The 27,478-nt window shown below is 36.8% G+C and overlaps 3 protein-coding genes across 4 annotated transcripts; all 3 read left to right on the top strand.

Moving 5' to 3' along the window:
- The first annotated feature begins 17 nt into the window (after nucleotides 1–17).
- Nucleotides 18–11,748, top strand: LOC131778858 (uncharacterized). Of its 2 annotated transcripts, none has more exons than XM_066171460.1 (10): nucleotides 18–338; nucleotides 3,259–3,304; nucleotides 3,717–3,776; nucleotides 4,507–4,638; nucleotides 5,414–5,490; nucleotides 6,456–6,524; nucleotides 6,890–6,950; nucleotides 7,579–7,698; nucleotides 8,662–8,805; nucleotides 10,322–11,748. In XM_066171460.1, the coding sequence occupies exons 1-10, from the start codon at nucleotides 189–191 to the stop codon at nucleotides 10,834–10,836; spliced, it is 1,374 nt and encodes a 457-aa protein (XP_066027557.1). In that variant the 5' UTR covers nucleotides 18–188; the 3' UTR covers nucleotides 10,837–11,748. The 2 variants fall into 2 exon arrangements, with proteins under 2 accessions (XP_066027557.1, XP_058951312.2); XM_059095329.2 differs by having other exon boundaries at nucleotides 8,662–8,808.
- A 2,061-nt stretch (nucleotides 11,749–13,809) lies between these two features.
- Nucleotides 13,810–21,738, top strand: LOC131778934 (uncharacterized). The gene is made up of 10 exons (XM_066171461.1): nucleotides 13,810–14,129; nucleotides 15,715–15,754; nucleotides 16,239–16,322; nucleotides 16,874–16,996; nucleotides 17,606–17,709; nucleotides 18,135–18,203; nucleotides 18,328–18,388; nucleotides 18,724–18,765; nucleotides 19,823–19,969; nucleotides 20,264–21,738. Exons 1-10 carry the CDS (start codon nucleotides 13,974–13,976, stop codon nucleotides 20,719–20,721), a joined length of 1,284 nt encoding a protein of 427 aa, XP_066027558.1. The 5' UTR covers nucleotides 13,810–13,973; the 3' UTR covers nucleotides 20,722–21,738.
- A 1,009-nt stretch (nucleotides 21,739–22,747) lies between these two features.
- On the top strand, nucleotides 22,748–26,608 carry LOC131779019 (toll-like receptor 2). Its single transcript, XM_066171130.1, has 2 exons — nucleotides 22,748–22,757; nucleotides 24,473–26,608. Exons 1-2 carry the CDS (start codon nucleotides 22,748–22,750, stop codon nucleotides 25,039–25,041), a joined length of 579 nt encoding a protein of 192 aa, XP_066027227.1. The 3' UTR covers nucleotides 25,042–26,608.
- The last annotated feature ends 870 nt before the right edge of the window (nucleotides 26,609–27,478 follow it).

The raw sequence follows: 27,478 nt of genomic DNA, 5'->3' as shown, positions 1-27,478 counted from the left end.
TTATACTAACTTAGATAGCATGTCTTAGTGCAGTTAAATCTGCATCACAAAACAATGATAGTCAGTCGATTCCAGTCGACCTTGGTTATGGTGCTATTTAGAGTTCTCTACCCAAGACAACGAGCGCCGATTCTTGATGAACGTGCCTTTTAGCTGTGGCAATTGATTTGAGAGTAACAATAGACCCCATGAATGCGAGAATCATCATAGCTGCAGTAGGGGCACTTATTATCACTGGAACGTTGACAGAATGTTTAGAACAAGATGAACACAACATAGCAGGGTGCCTACGAGCCTGCGGCTGGGACGAGCGGAAATCTTTGACCAAGAGAGCTCGGGTAAGTTGTCTCTTTCTCTTCCATTTACATCGAAATTTCCATGTTATGGTGAAATCGGCCGTTGGCTGAGAACGTAGCGTTTTGAAAGTATAGAGGTTTTAATCGCAAAATTCACTTGAAGCGTTCAAGGCAGAGTTGTGGCTGCCGCGAATTTCTGATATTTGTATACAAACAAAAAAATTAACAAAGTAAATTCTGTGCATGTGATATTTGACGACAATTACCGTTAATGATACCAAAACATCCAGGAGTATTGCCTCGAAGAATTCGACTGCAGAGATCAACCGAAGAAAATTTCGTACCGAAGGCCTTTGCTTTATTCAGCTCAAAGTGCGGTTAAAAAGAAATGTCATCAATTTCACCAATTTCTGAATTAGTTTGCCAGATATGATAGTGCAAACAGAAATGGAGCTAATAATCTTCCATGCAAATTCGTTAATAAAGATTTAACATGGTTTGCTTGATCATACATATTATAGGTCAATGAAGTTAATGTAGCATCAAATGATTGATGCTTTAATGCACGATCACGTCGTATTGAGTTTTTCAATCCCTTTTTGTGCTTTGGCCAGATGATTTTACTCTGAAATACCTCTCTTTTCGCTTTGTCACATGGAGCACTATTTTCGTTGAGTGATTGCTTCAATTTAAAAAATATATTATCTCAAACAGGGAATATAATTTGCTCAAGTCATACTGATTTGCGAAGCACTGAGGTATATTCAATTAGCAGTCGAACAAACTTAACCCTGTTGGACGTGAAATCAAGATGTGAACATGAATTTATCCTGTCTCCCGCTCCTTCGAGTTTTCTTTTGAGTTGGCCCAAAAACTTCAGTACCTCAGAAATTGTTGCATCAACAATGTTTGCAAATTAGCGACAATGTTTTATTCGTGTTCTTTCGTGCATTTATAGTTGTCATCGACTTTTGTTTACCGCAGAGTATGTTTATCATAGAAGGTTTAGTTTCTAGTTTGCCCTCGAGACAATTATGAGCCTATTGTTAAATTTTACTAAACTTGAAAATACAGCAAGGCTAAGGAATTGCGAAACGAAGTTTGCCGCGTAATCCATTTTCATGAAGTTAGCAATACTGAAATAGCGTTCAGTGTCGGGGTCTTAGGGTAGATTGTTTACAATCAGGACAGGATTTCCAGAATTAGTGATCATTTACATTAAAGGAAGCAAACCGGAATTTTTAAGATCTTACTGTTTGTTTGCACGGGAAAGACAGAAAACGAAAGAGAATAAATTAACGTTTGAACATAAAATTTCCTCCTACATGGCATTGTTTTGTTCCCTCCATGCCATTAGCTTGGAAAACATCCTACACCTGTGAAAATTGCTGGGAATGGCTGAATTTATGAAGTGTGTTATAAAACTTTCTTTACTTCACTTTTCTTGATTATTATTAGAATTCACGTTGAAATTTAAAGAAAAAGAAAATAATTACGATATCATAAATAAAAACATTACCAGGCGATAAACACCGAGAAAGTCTACCGAAATCAATATATTGCAATTATCAACAATACATTAGGTTTGGAGCAGAGACTTAAACGATTCCGGTTCAAGCCAATTTTCGCAGGTTCTGGCATGGCACACACAAAGGAAAATTTGTCGTAGATCAGGACAGACAAGTTTCGATCATGTGTATTCTTCGTGAAGGTCACGCGCTCTGGGGTTCGAAAACAAATGTGTTGAGCCAACAAGAGTTTGTTATCTTGCTATCTGTATTTACTTTTGCGTGTTAATGAATTGTGTTTTCAGTCTTTTGTCTACTATTCATTAAAATACATTTTTTTTTCACCTCGGGCTGCCTCGAGTACGAATGATAATGATAACCACTCGTTAAGAACAAAGAAGAGAGAATTTTAACAACGTGTGGAACGTGACAGGTAAATAATTGTGGTCGACAACATCCAATAATTTTCTTTATCAGTCGATTCTTTTATATACAATTAAAAGTTAACATATTCAAAAGCAGTCATTTCTTTAATATGCGTTAAAACCATGAGTATGAGGTCTACTTCGTAAATTTTGATTACAAAAGTATAACTTGTTTTCGTTTATCCACAAGTTATGGGAATTGCTTCTTCGATAGAATGAACGAACCACAAAGATTAGTGCTCCAACAGGTCATAGATCTGAAATAAATTTAGGCCCCATTCACACCAGCAAAACATGTTTTCCACTCTCCCTAAGTAGTGGTTAACCCTATCACTTCAATAAGTGGTTGAGATCTAACCTTTCGTTACCTAAGATACCGACAGATTATCCACCCAATAAGAATAGATATGTATAGAGTCATGTTTAATGCTGTTATTTGAATGGAACCACACCTTTTGAAACGAAATGAGCATAAACTAGAGGAACATTGAAGATCATGAAAGGAATGAAAGCAATTTGAGGCCCAGGCCCTATACTAGGCTTTTATTTGTGCCAATTTGCAACGGCTATTTTTGCGTTTTCTGCTTAATTTGCAACTGTTGAATTGAAAGCCCTGATCAGTGCTTTCCTTTTTTTTTTATCGAAATGATAACATTAGCCTGCGTCAAAACTCCAAGATCGTCTCATTTTTCAGTTTCGATCAATTCTGAATGTATTAAAGCTTTCTCCATCCATCAGGATGGAGCTAAACAAACACACTTTAGAGTAAATCCATGAAATGCAGGGGATGAAGATCTAATTTATTGATGTGAATGCAAATAGAAAAATTGAATGCGATATTTCAAATTCATTAGCGTCTTCCTCCAAGTACTCAAAGCGCTTTCGATGTTGAGGCAGAAGAATACTGTTGGTCTGCCAATTTGAAGTCGAGAGCCACAAACATCTTGATTACAATTTTAAAGCTTTGACCTACGCACAGTCCTTTAAACAGAGATCATGTTTTTACCTTTATGTTTTGCATTTTTTCAGGCCAGCTCATCTCTCTCCTGCGATCAGTGTTTAAGAAGGAGGAGAGGTAAATAATACTTATAAAGTTGAATAGAGATCACAATAAGACAATGTTTTTGCCTCTCACATGGGACTATTTTTAGCGCTCGGAAATAAAACTATCTTTGAGCTATCTTTGGTTCTAAGCCAACAAGGGAACGATGATTATCACTGAAGAGAGCGAAGAGTAATGAAGAGAATAATATACCAAATTGACGTGGATGATTAAAATTGAAAGTATTCGAGACTGGATTGAAACAGATAAGAAAACTATGCATTCAGTTAAATCTGCTGTCTTTGGAAATCAGTTATAACTCACTGTTATTCCTGAGCCATTAAAAAAGTCAGTCTAAATTTTCCAGTGAAAGAAGCAAAAGTTTTACGTATATTCAAAGGAAATGTAATTTTTGGATTAAAATCCGTTTCTTCTCTCTTTTCAGACCTCTATCGACATGCTATCACTGCCTTTGTAAGACGTCGGAGGCAATCTCTTAGTTATGGTAAGTATATCTGATTTTGTTTAACAAGTTTTCGGCTGTAACATGGGCATCGTTTTGGAGCGGGAAACTTGAACAGTTTGTCATAAAAATTCTGGAAAATATCACCATGCCAAATTTTAAAATTCCGCTAAGGCAGGAAAAGTATCACTTGGTTTTCTTCAACCTTAGCCCAAGAATAAACTGTTTTCTGTTTGGCGAAAAAGATCTCTGGAAAGAGCCTTTTAGAGAATTAAATCCAGCGCAAGTCTTATTTCGATTAACTTGGCTCAGGATGAAAGAGTTTTTTCTTAGTCGCAGGCTATTTAAACCGGGTAAAATCCAGAGGTTGCCAGGAGGCTCCCAGCAGGCCACGAGTAGCTTACGTGTAACCGTACCCCCCCCCTCCCCCAGGGTAAAACGGAGGCGAGGGAACGTTTACGCAAACCTGACACTAATCGTATTCCGTGACGTCACTCTTTTGTAAGAAAATGTCCACTGACTTTTTATTGGCTAACCCTTTTTGCCGATTCTTTTGTCAACTCTGATTGGCTAGAGTTGGTGATTTATTTTAATACTTTCGAACAAGATTGTTCGGCAGGCATTTCATCGCCCTCACAGGAGCCCGGCCGTTTGCCTTAAATGGTGAACAAAAATTTTTCCTATCCGCATCGCTCTTTAATGTATCATGATCCTCAATATACACCACTAAGACAGTTGTTTTTTTGTAGCTTAAGGTTATCCTTTATTTTAGACTGTGCGAGCAGGGCTGATGACAATTCACCCGTACCTGAAATACAGCTTGCATCCAATGTCTCCGTAAAATTCGGACAGTATGATAACACAGACGACTGGTATGCCTACGTATCTTGGAGTCCAATCAATGGTGCGTTACTGGCTTATTGCCTGTCCTTTATTATTCCAAACAACGCAAACAGCAGTAATAAAGGAGTAGAAAAAAAAACTAGCAAAAGCAAATAAACAAAAAAGCAAAAAAAGAGGAAAAAAGAAAGAAAAGGCGTTATTAGCCTTTGCCCCTGAACACAGAGATCCACTTATTCCACAAGCGAAGCAGTGTAACTTTGTTAGTGGCTTTTTTAAAACAGTCATTGAACCAGGAGATCGCTGGCAAAAAGTGAAGTTTTCGCCAGAAGATAAATATTTTCACTGAGTTAGCTATAAGACCTCACAACGCTGTTGACAAAATTGAGTGTTTCATTAAAATGGTGGACTAGAACCTGCTTCTGAATAGCAATGGCTGAACAGTGTTTTGATGACTGGTGTAAGTACGATGCGTTTCTTAAAGCTCTCTCATTTCTTGGAGTTAAACGTATTATAGTGCGCAAAAGCGTAGGGAAAATGTGGTATTTGAAGACCGATTGAAAATTATCTGAAAACTACGAGTATGATTTACTTCAATAGAGAAAATCTATAGTTATACGTCTGCAATTTATTACAAGGCACAAAAGTTCGCTTGAACCTATTCATATCATGGGACCTATTCATATCTGAGACTTTTCAATCCGAAACAGATATATCCTTTGAATGATATATTTCTCACAATTCCGCTCTAAACTTCATGAAAATATTCGTTGTCGGAATAATTGCCGCACTTGTTCTAAAGTCTTATATTCTCTCTAATATTTTTGATAAATTCATAGATACCGCTGGTTTTTTAAAAGGCTATTCTGTTCGCTACTCGTTTGACAGTGATATACTTTGTGCTAAGGTGCCGAAGGTAAGAAGAGAGGTCTCATTGCTAGCCCTATCCATAAGATATTTGATTGATCTGGTCGACTGGTATTGTGTAAACAGGTAAAATAAGTGTATACCCTCATACGTTTCGTGGCTATTCCAGTAAAGACTGAATGGAGACTATCAGCTTGAGAAGCCTCAAGATTTATATCCACAATTTAACTATTGTACATAAAACATCAGTCGCCCTCCGCAATTTGAGATACCAAAGAGTAACGTAATCTTTCGAAAACTGTCTTCAATTGGGATGAACATCGACTGCGAACGCCTTTATTTCAATATAATTGAACAACCTGGATGCGAACGCAATACCACAGTTGCAGTTCGCATTGTGTAAGCAGACACTCATTAAATGCATTGCGACAGAGAGGTTGAGGCCTTGATCAAAGTCAGCCAGCGAGAGTCCTGAAAAGGGTTCGGCACCTCATTATCGGCGTTAGAGCCTTAGCAGACCTCTTGCTCAAGGCCACAAACTTTCTGGGGGCGAAAAAATGCTAAAAATGCTAATAAGACTAACGATTACAGCCTGCTATATACGCAATTTACACACAAAAAGAAATCATCATTTGCTCTTACTGGTATCAAGAATGCCTCTTTTGTAGCTCCAAACTCTAGAGATATATTACATGGAGAATAGGAAAGAAAATGGGGAGAAGTGAAAGGGGGGGGGGGTGGGGGGCGCAAGACTTTTTTACGTCACAGATGAGCGACCAGGCCAATAAGCAAGATTTAAAAACAGCAGCGTGCGAGTTTTTTGTTCACTTAATGACACTTTTTTAATAATTGCGTGCATGGTATTTTTGGCATACTTTTCCTTTCAACCCCCATTCGTAATTCTCTCCACCAGCTGTCATATCCAGAGGCATAGTATCAGGAAATGATCAAGCTTTGATTAAGGCAAATTTCATGGACTTACGTTGTACTTTTCTCCTCCTATCATGTTTTTAGAACCAAACGTCTTTCAGAATAAATATATCTAGTTATGGCTATATTCAGGGCGAAAATATTCACCTAGTGGTAAGTTCAAGGAGTGAAATGCAGATTTCCTGATGTTTTACTCTTTTTGTTTTAGTGTCGTCTTTTGCTCTCATATTTCTAAATGCACTAAAATATGTCATTTCACTGGCCTTTTTATAATATACTGATCCATCTAACCCTTCTTGCATGCATGGAAGGATGCTTGTATATCTACGTGCATGCAGAAATGCTTGCATGCATTCACTCATTCGTCCATTCTTTATCCCATTCAATTTTTCATTTACGAATTAAATTTGTTCATCTTTTCTTCCATCCGTTCGTTGGTCCGCTCGTTCGTCAACTCCCCAGTGCCTTCGATATTTTATTCATTCATTTAAATTCCCTAATTTTTTTTCTACTTGAAGGTTATAAGCATCCCGTATAATACGACTGTCACTGGGATGCTGTCATTCTCTGACAAAAAAAGTAGGTTCTATTAGATTAAAATAATAATAAAGAGCAATAACTGAATATAGGGTCTCAATGGAATGATTTACGGCTAACCGTTACAATTTTGGTTATTTACAGCTAACGGTTTACCCAAAAATGATACAAAACTAACACGCTCTACAAGGAACAGTTTTTACGGTTAGCTTTTTTCACGATTCACGTTTAAAATCTCCCAATTTTACGCCTAACGGCTAAATGTTTTTGGCTGTTTTACGGCTAACGGTTAACCCCATTAAGACTCTCTACATAGAGCATAAAATTTGGTAAATTTTAACTGGTGATAAGCTCTTCCTTCGAACGTGGGACAAAGAAAAAAATTCTCCATGAGGAGTCGGACCTCAGACTTTCGGATTATGTCAGACTTCACGGTGAAATTTTGAGATGGTCTTAACCTCCTGACAATTTAACCCAATTAGTGGAGGGGGATGGCATCCCCATTTCATAATTTCCTATTTCCTTTTAGTTGAGTAAAGCCGTTTTCTATTTTAACACCATAAATCACATACATGTAGGATATTCATTTCTGATGATTACACACTTGGCCTCAAGAAGGCACTTTCAGCGTTCACTTGATCTTTAGATCCATCTTAAATTTACATTTTAGCTTCAACATCACCACCACCATCACAAACTATGACATCAGTTAGGGTAACAACGAAATCATCGACAGCTGCAAAAGCATCCAAAGCCACAGAAACATCAAAAGCAAGGACAACGACGAAAGGTGAGGTGCTGACCCTTTTAAAACAAAGATTATCGTTAGTTTCGTCCACCTTTTGTATTGCTTCGTACCTCTTCCTCGTTTGTGCTCCGGAATTCTGTTAGTGTAGAGCTTGGCCTTTGCGCGAATTATTACTAATAACTTTCAAAAGAACCAATTTTTCTTTACCGACTGTGATTGGAGGGGGGGGAGTTTGGAGGATTTTGGGGAAGGAGTACATCATACATCATGGTTTTTAGGGGGTACAGAGGTGGGGGGGAGGGTCAGTCGACGCCAACAGAGTATAAAGAGGGTACGATTAGAATTGACTTCTTACTAACTGCCAAAGAGGGGGGGCTAAATTGGGAAAAAATGTGCCCGAGGACTTGGATACCGGCCTCGTAGGGCACAGTTTTCCCCAATACGGACCGACCTTGGCTCGTGAATAACATTTTAATTTTTTCTTAAACCTAACAAATGGTTGCGATAAGAACCGCCTGCTGTGAGCGGGCCGGATGGGGAGAACACTGCCCGCTCTTGGAACCAATCAGATTGCAGGATTTGTAGAATACCGCCCGCTCACGGACTGAGAAAAAAATAATATGTGGCATCAGGTAAATTTTGTGGTGACACAAGCGAAATCCCCCTGAGTTGAGTGCATGCAGGGGTTCAGGAAATTATCTGCAGATGATATATTCTCCACATTCATGGGGAGTTGTGATCATCTATCTATCACCCCTGCCCCGAACCAAACTTACCTTCATTTTTCAGACACTAATAAACAAAAAAAAAATCGTCAAATATTCCCAAGAACTTTGAAAAACTCTATCCGTTTTCATATGACAAGAAAATAATTAATCATAATAGGGCTACACAAAAACTTCTCAAAAACACTTAAGGCAGTCCCGAGATTCTTTTTTTAATTTGTTATTCCTTTTATTAACTAGTGTTGAAATTGATTTAATAATGAAATAATTTTTTTCCCAGGCTCTGACAAACCCATGAAATATGTGTCCATTTCCGTCGGTGCTGTAGCTGGTGTCTTGGCTGTAGTATTGGCTGGTGTTTTCCATAAAAAGTTTATTAGAATCTGTGTAAAACGCGAGGGATTTAACTATGATCGTCCACCTGGTGGTTTGTATTTTTATTTCAAAAAAAGAACTTTATTATATTCTCTTGAGAATACTAATAGTAGGGAGCTTTAGCAAACCACGATGGCGATGGCAACGAGGACGTGGCAAAACCAGAGATCTAATTAGCAGAACAATAGCTCAGCGCGTGCGTTTCAAAACTGTGTACATTTCTTAACCATCCTCTGAAAAATAACAACGTGAAATCATCAAAATTTGCGTAGTCCGAGAAAGGAAACCCCGACGGCAAATTATTTAAGTTTCCATTTGGAACTCAACGGCGCTCTCATACGCTATGCTGAGGTTAACTTGCGGCGCCATAAAAGATGGTACACACATCCAGTCAGTCGCGAAATTCCAACTAAAATATGTATTAATTTTTGATTCGAGTCTTCCTTGGTTTTGCTGTCCTAACTGCCAAAAGTTCCTAATATCTCCTAGAAGGGCAAACGACTCAGGCAAACTTTGGATTCACGTTTGGTTAATATATATCCATAAAAATTTACTTCACCACTTCGAATTTGTCCTATTTAGTAGACTGAAACTGTTAGATTTTCTTGAACTTTGGGGCAATTTTATTTTTACCAAAACGATACCAATGGCTGTACTATCTTTTGAATTTGCTCAGTGTCTCTTCAAGCCATAATATGAATTGCTTAAGGAAACAAAGAAGAGATAGACAATCAACATCACAAAAACCTGATTCCGATCTTTTGAAAAATTGAAGCTCCTTTCTCGATAGTGGGTGGCATTTTTTTTTTTGCACGATTTCCCGCCTCCGTAAAGATCTACACGAAATAGCTGTAATTCCCTAGCGAAAACGTCATGAACGTATTAAGGGGGCAACTTTTTAAAGAAATTGTGGTGCTACGTTGGTAGGAGAGTATAACAGGTGAATTAAGTGTTATCGACCGAATTGATGGCGCAAAGTGGCTTCTGCGTAGAGTTTCAAAGCTGACGTTTCGACCGCCAGCTCTTCGTTAAAGTGTTTGGCCCTTTCTGAGTTGAGCCTGATCGAAGAAGGGAAAAAATAACACTTGATCAACAACTACTTATATTTTGCTCTTAAAGAGGGTTTCTTCCAATTACTAGGTGTACAAATATGACATGGCTATAGAAAAAAACCCATGAATTACCAATTACCCAAAGCTGACGTTTTGAGCGCTAGCCCTCGGTTTGCCCATTCACGCTGATAAAGGGCTAATGCCCGAAACGTCAGCTTTGAAACTCTTAACGGTGGGTAGTTTACATTTTTAACTCAGTTGATAAAACCAAATTACTACGCCATTAACCAGCTGACTTTTTTAATGGGTAGTCTGGGGTCCTCTTACTGAAGCACTCTCGCTTTTGAAATGACATAATGGTTAGCCTCCATATTAAAACTCTTTTGTGCTGTGAATGAAGCCTGCTCAAGCTTTTACGCTCATCAGCTACTCTTAAGTCTGAGAATTTTACAGAGTTCTTTAGGATTAAACCTCCTACGTGTGTCTAACAAATTTTCCTTTCTTTTCTTCCAGATATTGAGCCTGAAAATCGTGACGTATTCATAATTTTTAATGGTGACGATGACGAATGGGTGGTAAAAGAGCTCCTACCCCTCATTGAAGAACAGCATGGGTTCAAATGCCGAGTTCATTACAGAGACTTCATACCTGGTGGTATTATCTATAACCTGATGTCGGATCACGTTAACAAAAGTTACAAAAATGTAGCAGTTTACTCGAAGAACTTTTTGAAAAGTGGCTTTTGTGATTTTGAACTGAATCAAGCAAAGCATAGACTTCTCAGAAAAAATGACGACAGTTTAGTCATTATAAGAAAAGATGACGTAGATTTAAGTTCGCTGCCTGAAGATCTGCGAGATAGAAGTGTTATCGACTATGGCAGTAATCACGAAAAACCCCACTGGAAAAGAAAACTCATCGAGTTTCTCAAGTTGCCTAACAAAAACAGGCATGAAAGCACAAAAAGTAATGATACAGTAGTATCCTCCATAGACGACGTCGACCCGATCAGAGAAGAAGTTTTCTGAGAAACATTTCCGAACATGGACAGAGGACTTGTTTTACTTTCGCGTAACGAGGCGTCAAGTTACCGTTATGAATATTAGTAATATTTAGTTCCTTTTTGAAGCTTTTCGAACCTTTGACGTTTCTCAACGCAGCTATTTATGGCAAATTTCAAAACATAAAACTTGTTGGATATCATGTCCACTGCACTCGAAAATTCAAGACCCTGCCACACAGATGAGAGACTGGCACGAGAGAGAACTCATGCAATTAGTATACTCAGCACGGTGCTAAGTGGACAACATATCGATACATTTCTCTCAGTGACACACAGCTGGAACACAATCGTAGTTAAAATAGTCAAAGTGCCGATAATCAATGGCTGTTTTAGTATCATGAGGGTCAAATTTGTAGACGATCCCACGTCACTATTTACTGTTTGTGCGCCATTTATAAAAATATTCTACATTTTAATCAGTTCTCCCCTCTCTTAACCTCAAATTTGTCAATGATAAGATTTATAAGTAATTGGTCTTTGATAAGATTTATAAGTAATTGGTCATTGAATAGATTTATAAGTAATTGGTCTTTGTGTTTGACAGTTTTGGATAATCATAATTCTCTCAATCGGCCAGAGATCAAGACAATTGCATTATCATTGACCATCATTACTGTACATTCGTCTGGAACAAGCGCTACTACCTTTTCATTTTTTCGTTCTACTATCACTGCAATTGTACTTACCAAAAAGCTATCGTAAAGATTCCGTACATGGCACAAAGCCACTTTTAAAAGGGTTGCATCACGAAGCAACAAGTCGGAAAGACAAATTGGAAAGATTTGTGGAACATAACAGACTTTTTTTATGTGTCTTATAGCTCTCAAGGCCATGCATTGTAAATAGTACAGAGTGCTTTGTCTTAAAATAAAATCATCAACCCTACAAGAATCTTTCTGTATCGTAACTGTTTCGTAAGTATTGTTCCTTTTTTGCAATGATGATCATAAAAAAAGTTTGCAAAGCTCGATGCTCTACCCTCTTCGTTTTCGTTACACACGTAGTTGGGAAAGAGTAACTGCTCATTTTCCTTCGAAATTTTACTTGCGTTCGTTTCAAAGTTGTCAAAGTTATGTTGTAGATTGTTAACGTACCTAGAAGAAACACACCCGCACCAAGCGCAACACCTGAAAACACAGTCCATCAAGAAGCAACGAACACTGACTACATGAACGGTATGAAAAATGAGGTTCTTCTGTTACGTCACATTCTTTATCGTATGTTACGTCATGATGAGGCTCGTTCGCGCGCAAGCTTCTAATGGGCCGCACGCGAAAACACCAACAAACAAACAAATAAAACGAAAAAAAGAAACAGAAATTCAGAGCTAAAAGCGAAAATATTTGAAGACTCCTCATTTATCGCCTTCTAATTCTCCTTCCCCTTAAAGACCATCGTCGCATTATCCTTTATATTCAGCTTTAGCGTGATACGTATATACCTGTTAGAAAGGAGTTCTTATTCAAGGACCGAAACTGTGATCGAAACATAATAAACAATTGTTCACCAACGTGGAGGTGAACAATTGTTTTAGTATTTACCACACAGAAACCAACAAACTTGTTTATTACTTTTATTATACCGAAAAATGGTCGGAAATTCAACTCTTTACGCACGATTTTGTCTCATCGGCTGCTAAAAGGTTCATAGTACTTGCTATTCACTTCCGAACTAGCCAATCAGCGCACGCAGAAAGCATTATTTACTTGTTTGGTATATACTAATTCTCTTTATAGAGGTGGGCCATGACCTAACTTTATTTGAAAAATGACGATGTTGAAAATGATGGTAATCATGATTAAAATCGAGTGACAATACTTGTCGGTACTGCAACTTTTAACTATTATTTGTCTAGACTGATGACGTTCTTTTGCGTACGTGTAACAACAAAGTGAATGTATACAGCACACAAAATGGATGATGGTATGGGTCATGGCGAACCATGTCTTTAAAAATGTTATCGTGAGTAGTATCGTGAGTTTAAAATTTATCTCGATTCTACTATTTTCACGAAGTTATAGAAGTATCACAAAACAACTATAATTATTATAAGTAATAATGTAAGTCTCGTTTTCAATTCTAACAACACTCAGACGAGTCATCCACTGTGAAAAGTTTATTTAGGTTGAGTCAGCCAGTCTTGTAGTACACGCATCCTGGTTTGATCTTAACACGTGTACACTGAAAACTAAGGGTTCTAAAAGAACCTGTGCTGCGCCAGATACGAAAAACCACTAAGAAAACCATTCTTTAAAAGTGGTCAAAAAATATATGGAAACGTATTCCTCATCTAATGCAGCAGCACAATACCCTGAGGAAAGGGTAAACTAACATGGCCACCCTGCTAATCCCAAAAAAAATCGAAGAATGTACTGATATTTTACAAGGATTTGGAAACGAAAATTGCATCAATACGAAAAAAAAAAAAAAAAAGGAAAGTGGTCAAACATAAGACTGACCGATCTAGAATGACTAAATTTTCCCGCGAAACACTTTAATCATCCGAAACTTCCATGATGCCACGCGAACCTCTTTAACGTGCTATCAGAATATTAATTTCTGACTAACTTGTTTCCATGTCACTCAAACTTCAGAAATTACATTTACCAACATCATTAATATTATCATAATTTTTTTATATCTTTAGGTGTCAAACGCGTATCTAAGTCATGCTTCTGTCTCCAAGGCTGGTCCATCTGAATTTTTGTTCAGATTTGTCACGCCATGCTCACTCATGTTTATATTTCGTACATGACGTCCGCTTTTACTTTGTTCTTGCATTTTAGAAAAACAATAAAACGAAAAAAATGATCTCATGCAATTTAATATCTATGAAGATAAATATAGCCTAGTATTAAAATAGGAGAGTTAAAGAAGACCGAAAGAGACAATGCAAACCTCGTTCAAAGGTATAATGAAGATGTTATCATGACTGCAGCATACATAAATAAAAATTTGTTGCGGCTGAGTGAACAAACGAGATTGTAAAGTGAAAGGCGTGCTATCAAGAAGGAGTCTATGTCTAAACACAAATTTGTTGGTGCTATATCAGCCTTGCGAATGCCATGTGATGCCAACGTCTCTTGATACAACTGCAATCCAATGAATACAATGCTCGGCCGTTTAATGTTTGTCGTAGTATTGCCGCTGTTGGTCCTTATTGCTGGCGATTTGTTTCAAGAATCTCAAGCAGGATCTGTAAAGTCATCATGTCTTCGACGATGCCATCGCTTAGTTAAAAATACCGCCGCTTCAAAGGTTTGTACTCCATTTGTTTGTATTCCGATTGAGTTTTGATACTGACTGCACTGCAGCTTACGCTCAAGTCTGCAAACATTCCTCTAAGGAATGTAAAAGCTTTCACATGGCGGAAACCACGGACAATGCATAATGCATTTCCTCCACGCTGAAGTGGTGTTGTTCTAATTTCTTTTCTTTTCTCTTGTTTACGAGGGCGTGCAAAAAATATTTTATAACAAGTAAACGTGATCTGATTTCCAGGAATTTATGACATTAGGTTAAGGATAGTGATTAGTGCAGTGAAGACACGACGATTTCAAGTTTAAATTGAAAATCTTTATCGATGGAAATGTTAGTTACTATTCAATACCGGTTAAAGTGGACTGAAACATAATTATCGTTGTTATGTTTCATTGAAACGGAACCAAGAATCTTCATCGACTCTGATATCCAAAAAGACTGTCTTATGTTTTCAAATGAGATCCTCTTGATATCGAGACAAAAATACGACTCCTTCCGGGCATATTTTACCACTCTGAATATTAAAGGATGGACAAATCCATTTTGACACAGCCCGAGACATTACTTAACAAACAACATTTGAATGAGTGATACTGGCAGAAACTTGTGGATAAAAATACGTCTCAGATGGGTGAGAGCGTTTACAGTTCATTCTAGAACTAATTAGATGGGACCTTTCAAATTAACCTGATGAGATTCTGTCATAGTATGAATGATTAGTAGCACTGGATCAAACTTTCCGGGAAAAAGGAATTCATTAAGATTTTCAGTACGCGGATTTTGCAGAAATTTTACGTCAATAACTCCTTGTTCTTGGTATTTTAAACGAAAGAGAAAAAAATAATAATCGATAAGGCTTTCCAAACATGGCTTTTTAAGTCTTTACACCGTTTAGTATTTGAAATTCCTTGCTAATGATCCTATTTTAGATATGCAAATAACATCACTGTCTGTCGGAGGAAGGAAGCTGTTAAAAGTTTACATTTTAAATTTTGCTTCTTTTGATATCTCTGATATTCTTTGAAATTTTCAGATTTGATGTAGCAGAATCATGCATAAAACGTGTTTCCCGTAGGTCAATGAATCGGCGAATCTAAAACACTGAAAATTTGAGCCAGGCGATGATATAATCTGAACCGTTTGTGACATGATGACAACCAATGTTCCTCGTATTAATTATTTAATCGGAGCAAACGAGGGAGCTTTATCGGTCTATTAAATCCTAAATTTGCTCGCAATTAATCTCACGTACTTAAACGAGTCATGAATTATAGAAAATAAGTCTTTATGTGCACGTTATATTAAACTTTGAGTTTGAAGACAATCATGCAAACCTCAGCACACTTCGCGGACCTATGGCTTTGTTCTCTCTCTTATTAATTTTTGCTCGTGGGACAATGTAGAAAATGGCGCATATTTCACACCAAATTCTTCTCTAAGCATAACACAAATCTGAAACCTTATGAAAAAACTACACCTTTGGAACGTAAACAAATTCAATTTCAGTCTGTCTTATTAACTGGAAATCTACCGATCGATTTGACCACTTGACCATCTGTCTCTTTACCTTTCTGACCTGCAGGTATCCTTCTCATGTCATGAATTTTGCAAGGAAACGCAAGGTAAAACTTAGAGTGATTCATCTGTTTTAAAGTAATATTTGATAGCCCTCTCAAAAGCACCAAAGCGAATGGGCTTTCTCTTTCTGACAATATTATCACTGTTATTGCTATGTATTATTACAAGTGAGGATGACGTTGGAACAGCTGTCAGGAGAAAAAGCGAAATAACCATGTGATTTCACTTTAACCGTCGAAGCAGTGACCAATAGATGAAATTTTAAAGTGATTGGTTTGTTTTTGGTTTTTAGACGCTATATCGAAAATCGCGCGAACCGATTTCTGTTAAATCTTGGGATCACGTGGTAAACTTATTTGTCCCCTTTAAATATTTTAATGGTTAGGAGTTTTGAGTGCTTTAGACTGATTAATGCCCATTTGCTAACAATAATTTTTGTCGTCTGTCTTGTGACGCTGAGTAAACTTTATAACGTGAATCTTAGTTTCGAAAGTGTTCACTGCATAAGTTTATACATGTACCTCCTAGCGATTTCAATGGCAGAACGACGAGGCCTCGCTGCACATAGCTCCATGAAACAGCGCATTCGAAAGGCTTTGAAAGCTATTCCTGGTAAGTTGAAAATAATGAAAGGAGTGTAAAGAAAGAGCTCAGGATCTTCCGTTTCAGTTGAGATGTATCATGAAATGAAGACTGATCTTGTAAATACAAATAACAAATAGGTTACAGATCCTTACAGTGTGTAGAAGCGCATATAAATCGTTTGCCGACTTTGCAAAGACCATGTTAAGCATCTGAATAGACGCCTTTTGTAAAAGGTGGTTGAAAATCGAAAAGGATGATTTGCCTGAGAGACAGTTAACCAGAATAATCACGCAGTTTTGTGTAGATTCACAAAGTCTTGTTCAAACAATTCTTGCATCCCTAGAGTAATTCTGTGGTGAGTGACCTTGTCCTGATTTAAAAAATTTTAATTGTTTCTACTCGTGCCATGCTCTCTCTTGATGCAGTAGTTATTCAGAAGTTGTGGTTTTCCCCGATGTTAAATTTTTGAGCATCGGAGAAGGGATGGCCTATAGTTTGGAAGTTCCACTTACTGTTGTATTTTGGGGGTAGTTCTTTTGCTCTTGATTATATTGCTAACTTCAGACCATGTTTTTTAGAATGCTCAAAGTCTTCATTAAATCAAAAAGTGGACTGGACCCCAAGCAAGGTGAACGTGAACTTTGGACAGTATAAAAAAACCAGTCATTGGTACGCGAACATATCTTGGACGCCTTTAAATGGTGAGTAATAAAAGCTTCGAGAAAGTTGAACCAATTTTATTGAGTGTCAGTGATAACTTCGGCATCATAATGGCTTTGCTTTCATTCACGATATAGCTGGAGTGAAAAACTTTCCCTACCGTAAACTAATCAGATCCAGAATTTAAAATTAAATTAAATTCCAGATTTACCACGCTTGTAGGGAGCTTCGTTTGCGTTGCGTTGCGTAGAAAATTATCTAACTGCAAATGCAGAATTTTATACTTAATATGAATATATCTATGTTATGTTCCCTAAAAGCAATGAAATGTAATGATGTTTTAGTTTCAGTGAAAAAAAACTTTCTTTAAGCCTATTTTTTTTATCATGAAGGTTTAATCAATGTGCAAGTTCCCTTGCTAACAATGTAGTTTTATCCTTGTAAGATTCAAAATATATACTTAAATTTTTCCTTGATCACACTGCATTGGGGATATTTTGACTGAAAGGTATAAAGTAGATGATAATATTTTTTTGTGTGCAGCATTTTCTCTATGACCTTGTATTGGCTTCAGTTTTATAATTCCCTAACGAAAGAGCATGATGACTCTTTGATGCAACAATTTTTCACTATGCGATTTGTTTTTGTAGAAACTTACGGTAACTGGTCCGGTATTGTGGTTAAACTTACGGTAAAAAATGCCCACCCTGTATTGAAAGGCGTATATCCATCAAGTTGTTCTCAACATCCGAAGGTAAGAGGCAAAGTTACGCGAAAAATGTAGTTCCAATCTTTCTTAAAGATTGACCTGAATTTCGTTTACTTATCGGGTGAAAAAAAATTGCTTTATATTGACTTTAACTTAGTCTTTTTTCTATCGGTAGCGTCCTGGTTACATATTTACATATTTCTCAAGATACTTGTGCAACACGTCAATGTGACGTGTGACTAGACTAAAGATCAGAATGTTAGGATCGCATGAGGACGCTCTTCAGCCGTACAAAATAAGAGGACAAAGAAAACCTCTCTTAGAGGTATTGAAAGCCGTTTTTGGAAAATCCACTGACCATCATAAACTTCTTTTCAGTTGGTCTAAAACCTGGTGGTCAGTAGCTAATCAGTTGCATTGCTTTTGTTTTTTTCACCATAATTTCTCCTCTTTTTCTTTCTAAATTTCAGAATCAAACATTTCTTCAAGTTAATCTCTCTTCCTACGGATATATTTTTCCAGATGTTATTTATCTGAGGGTAAGTGAGATCTTACTCGATTTACAGTGTACTTGCTGCCAATTAGTTTAATTAATTATTTTTGAACCAAAGAACGTTAGTGAGCCGCTTATCATCACATGATAGTTTCCTATTTTATTTAAAGATTCTTGCCCTTCCTTACTCTCCAAAAGAGGACATCTCAGATGTACTGTCATTTAAACCACGTAAGTTGTACCGATAACAATGTTGTAGAATTAATTTTATGATGGTGAAAAACATCTGGATAGCATAGAGACGGAATGTCATGAAAGAGATCCCTGCCGACCAAACAAAAAGTTTTTAGATAACTTCTGTTGAAATTGCTTTTCTTTAAAGGCGAGGATATAAGGAAATGCTGCTTCGTTACATAGACACGATATTCATATATTAGACTATTTTGTTCTGGTAATATAAACAGAGAAAAGTTTATCAGATAAGAAACTTTAAAATTTCATCTGTTGGTCACTACTTCGACGATTAGTGTGAAATCACATGGTTATTTCGCTTTTTCTCCTGACAGCTGTTCCAACGTCATCCTCACTTGTAAATCAAACGACAGCGGGTAAGATGAAAATAAAAACTTTCATTCGAGGATTGTTTAAAACCCAAATGATTTAGCGGGATTGTTATTAAGATGTATAATGTTGCGCCTTTTAAAAGTGTTAAAAAGAAGTAAATGCAATGTCAGAAGTCGAACAATAATGCAATTATTGATGATTGTCCAAGCAACTGCAGTTAGTAACTGCCGAGGACTAAACGAGAATTTCAAATGAAGAAATCTGTGGTCATCGGAAAGCCATCACAGTGATGTTACTTCTAATAGTACTTGAGCCCTTAGACATCGAAGTTTGTCTCATATTATTTGCATAAACGCCTGTTCATTGTCCTTGTCTTCTGATCTGGGTATTATGCCCATAGAGCCTGCAAAAACTGGAAAATTTGGTGAGTTATTGTTCAAATTTTTCAAAGGATCTTTGACAAACTGTATTCCTATTGGTGTGAGAAGGAAATACTGAGTTTTTATGTTTATGGGGTCTCAGACAAACTTCTCAGGAGCACTTTGAAACAGGCCTCATTGTTTTGAAATTGTTATTCTTTTCATGAACTGCTGTTTCAAAAAACGAATTCTCTTTTCACGAGAAATCGGGGAGGAAATGCTTCATAAAACACAACACCTAGCATAATTACATCGTTGTTGCCGTTGCCCAGCGTAAGCGTCAAAGTCCCACACGCTAGCTTTATTGGAATGAAGCTTGTTGCTGGTGTCAATCGATCTCTTTATTTCTTAGTACTGGTTTCGTGAGCTGCCTAAGCCTTCAAACAGCCGGATTGTGTCTTCCTTTTAACGGGCATGGTAACCTGGCTTTTATCACAGATTTTTTTTACCTCAGTAATTTTTCAACTACTCCCATTTCTGTAGAATGTGCATGGAGAGATTCCTAGAGCCGACTGTTAGATAGAATCTTAGAAACGACCCTTCACTTTAAATGTGTGTTCGTTGAAAGTTTTTCATACCGGTACTTGATAACAGCAAATCACGAGTTTTTATCTCTCACGAAAGGAAGGCAAGTAAAAGACTTTTCTTGATTTGGTAATAAAAGTTATTCATTTTCACCTAGGCTCTAATAAAGTCATGAAATATATGTCCAGTTCCGTTGGTATCGTTGCTGGTGTCTTGGCAGTAGTATTGGCTGGTGTTTGCCACAAAACATTTACCAGAATCTGTTTACAACACAGGGGATCTAGATACAGCCGTCCATCTGGTGGTTTGTATTTGTCTATCAGTAAAGAAATACCAATAATATCTCTTGGAGGGGCGAGCGACTCGATTGATCCTAATTGCTTACGTACCTAACTTTGAAATCACGTGTGGATAACATCTTTCCATATCCATTTATTTCACCACTTCAGTCTCCTTATTAAAACTCTTTTGTGCTGTGAATGAAGCCTGCTCAAACTTTTACCCTTATCAGCTATACTTAAGTCTGAGAATTTCACAGAGTTCTTTTGGATAAAACCTCCCACGTTCGTCTAACAAATTTTCCTTTCTTTTCTTCCAGATATTGAGCCTGAAAATCATGAAATATTCATAATTTTTAATGGTGACGATAACGAATGGGTGGTAAAAGAGCTCCTACCCCTCATTGAAGAACAGCATGGGCTCAAATGCCGAGTCCATTACAGAGACTTCAAAGCCGGTGGTATTATCTATGAGCTGATGTCGGATAGTATTAGTAAAAGTTACAAAAATGTTGTAGTTTACTCGAGGAACTTTTTGAATAGTAGCTTTTGTATATTTGAACTGAATCAAGCAAAGCATAGACTTCTTAGAAAAAATGACGACAGTTTAGTCATTATAAGAAAAGATGACGTAGATTTAACATCGCTGCCTGAAGATCTGCGAGAAAGAAGTGTTATCGACTATGGCAGTAATCATGAAAAAGCTCACTGGGAAAGAAAACTCATCGAGTTTCTCAAGAAGCCTAACAAAAACAGGCATGAAAGCCTGATACAGTAGTATCCTCCATAGACGACGTCAGCCCGATCAGAGAAGGAGAAGAAGTTTTCTAAGAAACAATTCCGAACATGGACAGATGACTTGTTTTACTTTCGCATAATGAGGCATCAAGTTACCGTCACGAATAATAGTAACATTTAGTTCTTTTTTGAAGCTCTTCGAACCTTTGACGTTTCTCAACGCAGCTATTTATGCCAAATTTTAAAACATGACAATCGCTTAGAATTTTGACTGCTATGACCTATAATTTTGTGATCGGATACGACCCACGGCATCAAAACGAGTTGGTTTCATGTCCACTGCACTTTAAAATTCAACACCCTACCACACAGATGAGAGACTGGCACGAGAACTTATGCAATTAGTATACTCAACACGACTTTCAATTTTCCAACTCCAAAAGGTGCCAAGTGGATAACATATCGATAAATTTCTCTCAGTGTTACGGAACTGGAACATAATTGTAGTTAAAATAGTCACATTACCGATAATCAATGGCTGTTTTAGTATCATGTGGGTCAAATTTGTAGACGATCCCATATCACTATTTACTGTTTGTGCCCACATATAAATTATTATGCATTTTAATCAGTTCTCTCCTTTCTTAACCTCAAATTTTTCATTGATAAGATTTATAAGTAATTGGCCATTGTTTTTGACAGTTTTGAATAATCATAAATCTCTCAATCTGCCAGTTAAGAGATCAAGACGATTGTATTATCATTGACGTAACAAGCGATGCTGCCTTTTCATTTTTTCGTTCCACTATCACTGCAGTTGTACTTACTAAAAAGCTTTCGTAGAGACAGTAAAATGAGAGAATTCTCGGCAATTCCGTACATGGCGCAGAGCCACTTTTAAAAGGGCTGCATAACGAAGCAACAAGTTGGAAAGACAAATTGGAAAAAATTTGTGAAACATAAACTTTTTCTTACGTGTCTTAAGGCTCTAGAAGCCATGCATTGTAAATAGTGCATAGTGCTTTGTCTTAAAATAAAATCATCAACCTTGCAAGAATCGTTTTGTATCATAACTGTTCGTAAGTATTGTTCCTACTTTGTAGTGATTATCATAAAAAGGTCTGCAAAGCTCGATGCTCCGCCCTCTTCGTTTTCGTTACGCACTGAGTTGGGAAAGACCTATCGCTCATTTTCCTTCGAAAACTTACTTACTTTCGTTTCAAAGTTGTCAAGGTTATGTTATGGATTGTTAACGTACCTGGAAGACACGCACCCACACAAAGTGTAACATCTGATAACAAGCCCATCAAGAAGCAACGAGCGCTATCTTTATGAACGGTAAGAAAAATTGAGTTTCTTCTGTTACGTCAAACTCTTTATCGTATGTTACATCATGATGAAGCTTGTGCGCGCGCACGCTTCTAATGGGCTGCAAGCTAACACACCAACAAAAACGCAGATAAACCGAAAACAAAACAGAAATTCAGGGATAAAAGCGAAAATATTTAAGACTCATCATTTATCTCCCTCCCTCCCCTGTTATCCTCGCTTTATCCTTTATATTCAGCTTCAGCGTACTACATATACACCTGTCAGAAAGGAGTTCCCATTCAAGATCCAAAACTGTAATCGAAACATGATAAACAATTATTTACGAAAGTGGAGGTTAATAATTGTTTCGGTATTTACTGCACAGAAACCTACAAACTTGTTTATTACTTTTATTATACCAAAATATGGTCGGAAATTCAACTCTTTGCGCGCGATTTTGTCTCATCGGCTGCTTGGAGGTTAAAAGTACTTGCTAATTACTCCCAAACTAGCCAATTAGCACGCGCAAAAAAATCTATTTATTTGTTAGGCATAGACTTATTCTCGTGGTGGGCCATGACCTAACTCTATTTGAAAAATGAAGATGTTGATGTTGAAAATGATGATAATCATGATTAAAATCAAGTGACAGTACTTCACGATAATGCAATTTTTAACTAGCATAATTTGTGTAGATTGATAACGTTGTTTTCGCGTAACGAGTCAAAACAAAGTGAATGTATACAACACACAAAATGGATGATGGTATGAGTCATGCTGAAACATGTCTTTAAAAAAATATTATAGTGAGTAGTATTGTGAGTTTGAAATTTATCTCAATTCTACTATTTTCACGAAGTTACGGCAGTATCATAAAAACAAATATAATTATTATAAGTAGTAATGTGAGTCCCGTTATCAATTCTGACTACACTCAGACGAGTTATTCAATTAAAAAAGTTTATTTAGACTGACTGACCAAACAAGTCAACTAGTCAATCAAGTGAAAAAACAAGATTGTAAACAGGAAGGCGTGCCATTAAGAAGGAGTCTGTGTCTAAACACAGATTTCTTGGTGCTATATCAGCCTTGAAATTGCAATGTCATGTGATGCCAACGTCTCTTGACACAACCCAATGAATACAGTGTTCGGTCGTTTAATGTTTGTCGTATTCTTACCGCTGTTTGTCCTTATTGCGGGCGATTTGTTTCAAGAATCTCAAGCAGGATCTGTAAAGTCATCATGTCTTCGACGATGCCATCGCTCAGCTAAAAATACCGCCGCTTTAAAGGTTTGTGCTCCATTTGTTTATATTCCGATTGAGTTTTGATACTGACTGCACTGCAGCTTACGCTTAAGTGCAAAAAATACTTTATAACAAGTAAACGTGATCTGCTTTCTTTCTTTCTTTCGCGAAATAGTTGGAGTGAAAAACTTTCTCTACTCTAAATTAATCAGATCCAAAATCGAAAATGAAATTAAATTCCAGATTTAACGCTTTTGTAGGGAGCTTGGTTTGTATTGAAATTTAATTTTTCTTTTCAGAAATTATCTAACTGCAAATGCAGAATTTTATACTTAATATGAATATATCTATGTTATGTTCCCTAAAAGCAATAAAAACTTAATGATGTTTTAGTTTTAGTGGAAAAAAGCTTTCTTTAAGCCTAGTTTTTTATCATGAAGGTTTAGTCAATGTGCAATTTCCCTTGCTTACAAAGTAGTTTTATCCTTGCAAGATTCAAAATACATACTTAAATTTTTTCCTTGATCACACTACATTGGGGATATTTCGACTGAAAGGTATAAAGTAGATGATAATATTTTTTTTGTGTACAGCATTTTTCCTATGACCTTGTATTACAAATTGGCTTCAGTTTTATAAGTCCCTAACGAAAGAGCATGATGACTCTTTGGTGCAACAATTTTTCATTCTGCGATTTGTTTTTGTAGAAACTTACGGAAATTGGTCCGGCATTGTGGTTAAACTTACCGTAAAAAATGCCCACCCTATATTGAAAGGCGTATATCCATTAATTTGTCCTCAACATCCGAAGGTAAGAGGCAAAGTTACGCGGAAAACGTAGTTCCAATCTTTCTTAAAGATTGACCTGAATTTCGTTTACTTATCGGGTGAATAAGTTGCTTTATATTGGCTTTAAGTTAGTTTTCTTTCCACCGGTAACGTTCTTTAACGATTCAAATAAGATCTCTAGCCCTCAAGTCAATTGTTTGCGACTCAGTGATGTAACCTCTCAATACATTACCATCCACACCCTAATTCGTGTTTTTTTTTTTCTTTAAATAACTATTGTCTTGCAATTTTAGTTTTTATAGTTTTTATTTTTCACAATTTTACCGGTAAATTGTGGAAAATCAAAACTATAAAAAACTTGGGCAGCAACACTTACAAGTCTGGGAATTTACAATTCTTTTGCATAAATAATCCTTCTAACAATTTTGTGTTTATCATTTTCAGATCTTGAGTCTGAAAATTATGATTGTGACGCATTCATAATTTTTAGAGGTGATGACCTTGAATGGGTGGAAGAAAGGCTTCTACCTCTCCTTGAAGGAAAGCATAAGCTAAGATGCCGAATCCACCACAGAGACTTCAGAGCTGGCGGTATTATTTATGATCTGATTTCGGATAGCGTTTACAAAAGTTACAAAAATGTAGTAGTTTTCTCAAGTAAGTTTTTGAACGGCCGTTATTGCAGGTATGAGCTAGATCAAGCGAAGCAGAGACTTCTCGAAAGAAATGACGACAGTTTGGTTATCTTAAGGATTGATGACGTTGATTTAGGGTCGCTACCCGTAGATTTGCGAGAAAGAAGCGTGATCGACTATGGAAGTAATCATGAAAAACCTCATTGGGAAAAAAAGCTCCTTGAATTTCTCGGGGTTCCTCACAAATACAAACGTGAAAGCACAAAAAGCAATGATACCGAAGTATCCGTGCTTGAACCAGTCAACGGAGATGTTTTCGAAAATGGACACGAAATTGCCAAAATGGCCACTGAGGCAACTTGTATTACTAATGCGTGATAAAGCACCAACTACCATCACGAATAATAGTAACATTTATTTCCTTCTGGAAGCTTTGTGAATTTTTGCAGGTTCTCGACGCTGCAGCTTTTATTAGCAGAGTTCAAACCATAAAACTTGACAATCGCTTCTCTTTGGCCAGCTGTTTCTTATCGCAGGAATTTGCGAAATTGTAATTAACTGATTTATGTTCAGAAAAAAGACTCATGAAGTCAAAACGAGTTGGTTATCATTCTAATTGACTCAACACTACTCGATTCTGCCACTCATCTGAGAGACTAGCTGAGAGAACTTGTGCTATCAGTACTCAGTACGACTTTATATTTTCAACACCAGAATTCAACATCAGATTTTATATTCTTATGGTGACGAAGTTCTTCTGAAAATCAAATCAATTTAATCAAGTCAATGGATATAACACTCTAAGCGAAGGTAAAAAGTGAATATGATCTCGATACGGTTCTTTCATGTTTCACAACTGGAACATAATCATAGCTAAAATAGTCTTAATACCAATAATCAATGACTGTTTCAGTATCATGAGTCAAAAGTTTATTGGATATTCGCCAAGGGTCAAATTTGTAGAGGATTCCTCATCACTATTCACTGTTGGTGCTCATTTATAACCTTATTTTATTTCTCGTTGTAAGGTTGAGAGAAAAGAGAGCAGTTTTTTGTAGATTAGTGCCTGAGTGGAAAACATATAGTAACAGATGACCTTTAAATCAGATCCAAAAAAAAATCATTTTTCTGCATTTTAATCAGTTTTCTCCTTTCTAAACCTCAAATTCCTAATTGATACGATACGTAAGTAATTTGTTATCTTTTTTAACAATTTTCGATAATCTTATTGATCTGGGCCTCTCTTTCATGAATCTCTTACTCTGCCAGGGATCAAGACAATTTTATTTCATTATAGACTATTACTTTATAATTTCTCTTGCTAGAAACCTATCGAAAAGACAGTAAAACCATAGATTTCTCTGTAATTCTCCTTACTGTCGACCATACAATTCTGATAATGTTAGTTTCGAGAATTTAGTATTGGATCAACTTATTATCCCCAGATTATTAGTGAGGAGAAATTCTGTCTTGGTCACCCATGGTAGTTGAAGGGTTAAAAAGATCTCCAGCACGAAGCAACAAGTTGGAAAGACAAAGATTGGAAAAAAAATTTGGAACATTACAGACCATTTTTGCGTGGCTTAAGGATCACTTAGCTATTTATTGTAAATAGTACAGAGTGCTTTGTCTTAAAATAAAATCATCAACCCCGCAAGAATCGTTCTGTATCGTAACTGTTGGTAAGTATTTTTCCTATTTTGCAATAACGATCGTAAAAAAAAGAGCTTTGCATAGCTCGATACTCTGCCCTCTTCGTTTTCGTCACATACTGAGTTAGAAAGAACTGCTCATATTTCTGCGAAAACTTACTTGCGTTCGCTTCAAAGTTCTCAAAGTAATGTTGTAGATTGTTAATGTACCTGGAAGAAACGCACCCACCTGAAAACATAGCCCATTAAGAAGCATCGAGCACTATCTTTATGAACGGAAGAAAAACTGAGTTTCTTCCGTTACGTCACACTCTTTATCGTATGTTACATCATGATGAGGCCTGTGCGCGCGCAGGCTTCTAATGGGCTGCCACAAAAACGCAGATAAAACGAAAACAAAACAGAAATTCAGGGATAGGAGAGAAAATATTTAAGACTCATCATTTATCTCCCTCTCCAATTCGCCTTCCCCTTAAAGACCAGTGTTATCCTCGCTTTATCCTTCATATTCAGCTTTAGCGTGATACGTATACACCTGTTAGAAAGGAGCTCCTATCTACCAAAACTGTAAACGCAACATTAGAGGTGAATAATTATTTTAGTACTTACCACACGGAAACCAACCAGCTTGTTTATTTCTTCTACCATACCGAAAAAATGGTCAGAAATTTAACTCTTTACGCGCGATTTTGTCTCATCGGCTGCTCAGAGGTAAATAGTATTTGATAATTCATTTCCGAACTAGCCAATCAGCGCGCGCAAAAAGCTCTATTTACTTGTTTGGCGTATACTAATTCTCTTTATAGCTGTGAGTCATGATCTAACTTTATAAATTTGAAAAATGATGATGTTGAAAATTATGATAATCATGATTAAAACCAATTGACAATACTTCACAGCACTGCAATTTCTAACTGTTATCATTTGATTTAGATTGATAACGTTATTTTCGCGTAACGTGTGAATGTATACAGCACAAAAAATGGATGATGGTATGAGTCATGCCGACACATGTTCTTAAAAAATAATTCGTGAGTATTATCGTGAGTTTGAAATTTATCTCGATTCTACTATTTTCACGAAGTTACGGCAGTATCATAAAAACAAATATAATCATTATAATTAGTTACTTAAGTCTCGTTATCATTACCGTCATCATTAAT

This window comes from Pocillopora verrucosa, chromosome 8, assembly GCF_036669915.1.
Source record: "Pocillopora verrucosa isolate sample1 chromosome 8, ASM3666991v2, whole genome shotgun sequence".
Lineage (NCBI taxonomy): Eukaryota > Metazoa > Cnidaria > Anthozoa > Scleractinia > Pocilloporidae > Pocillopora > Pocillopora verrucosa.
The sequence above is the reverse complement of the archived record's forward strand: the minus strand, read 5'-3'. Positions and strand labels throughout refer to the sequence as shown.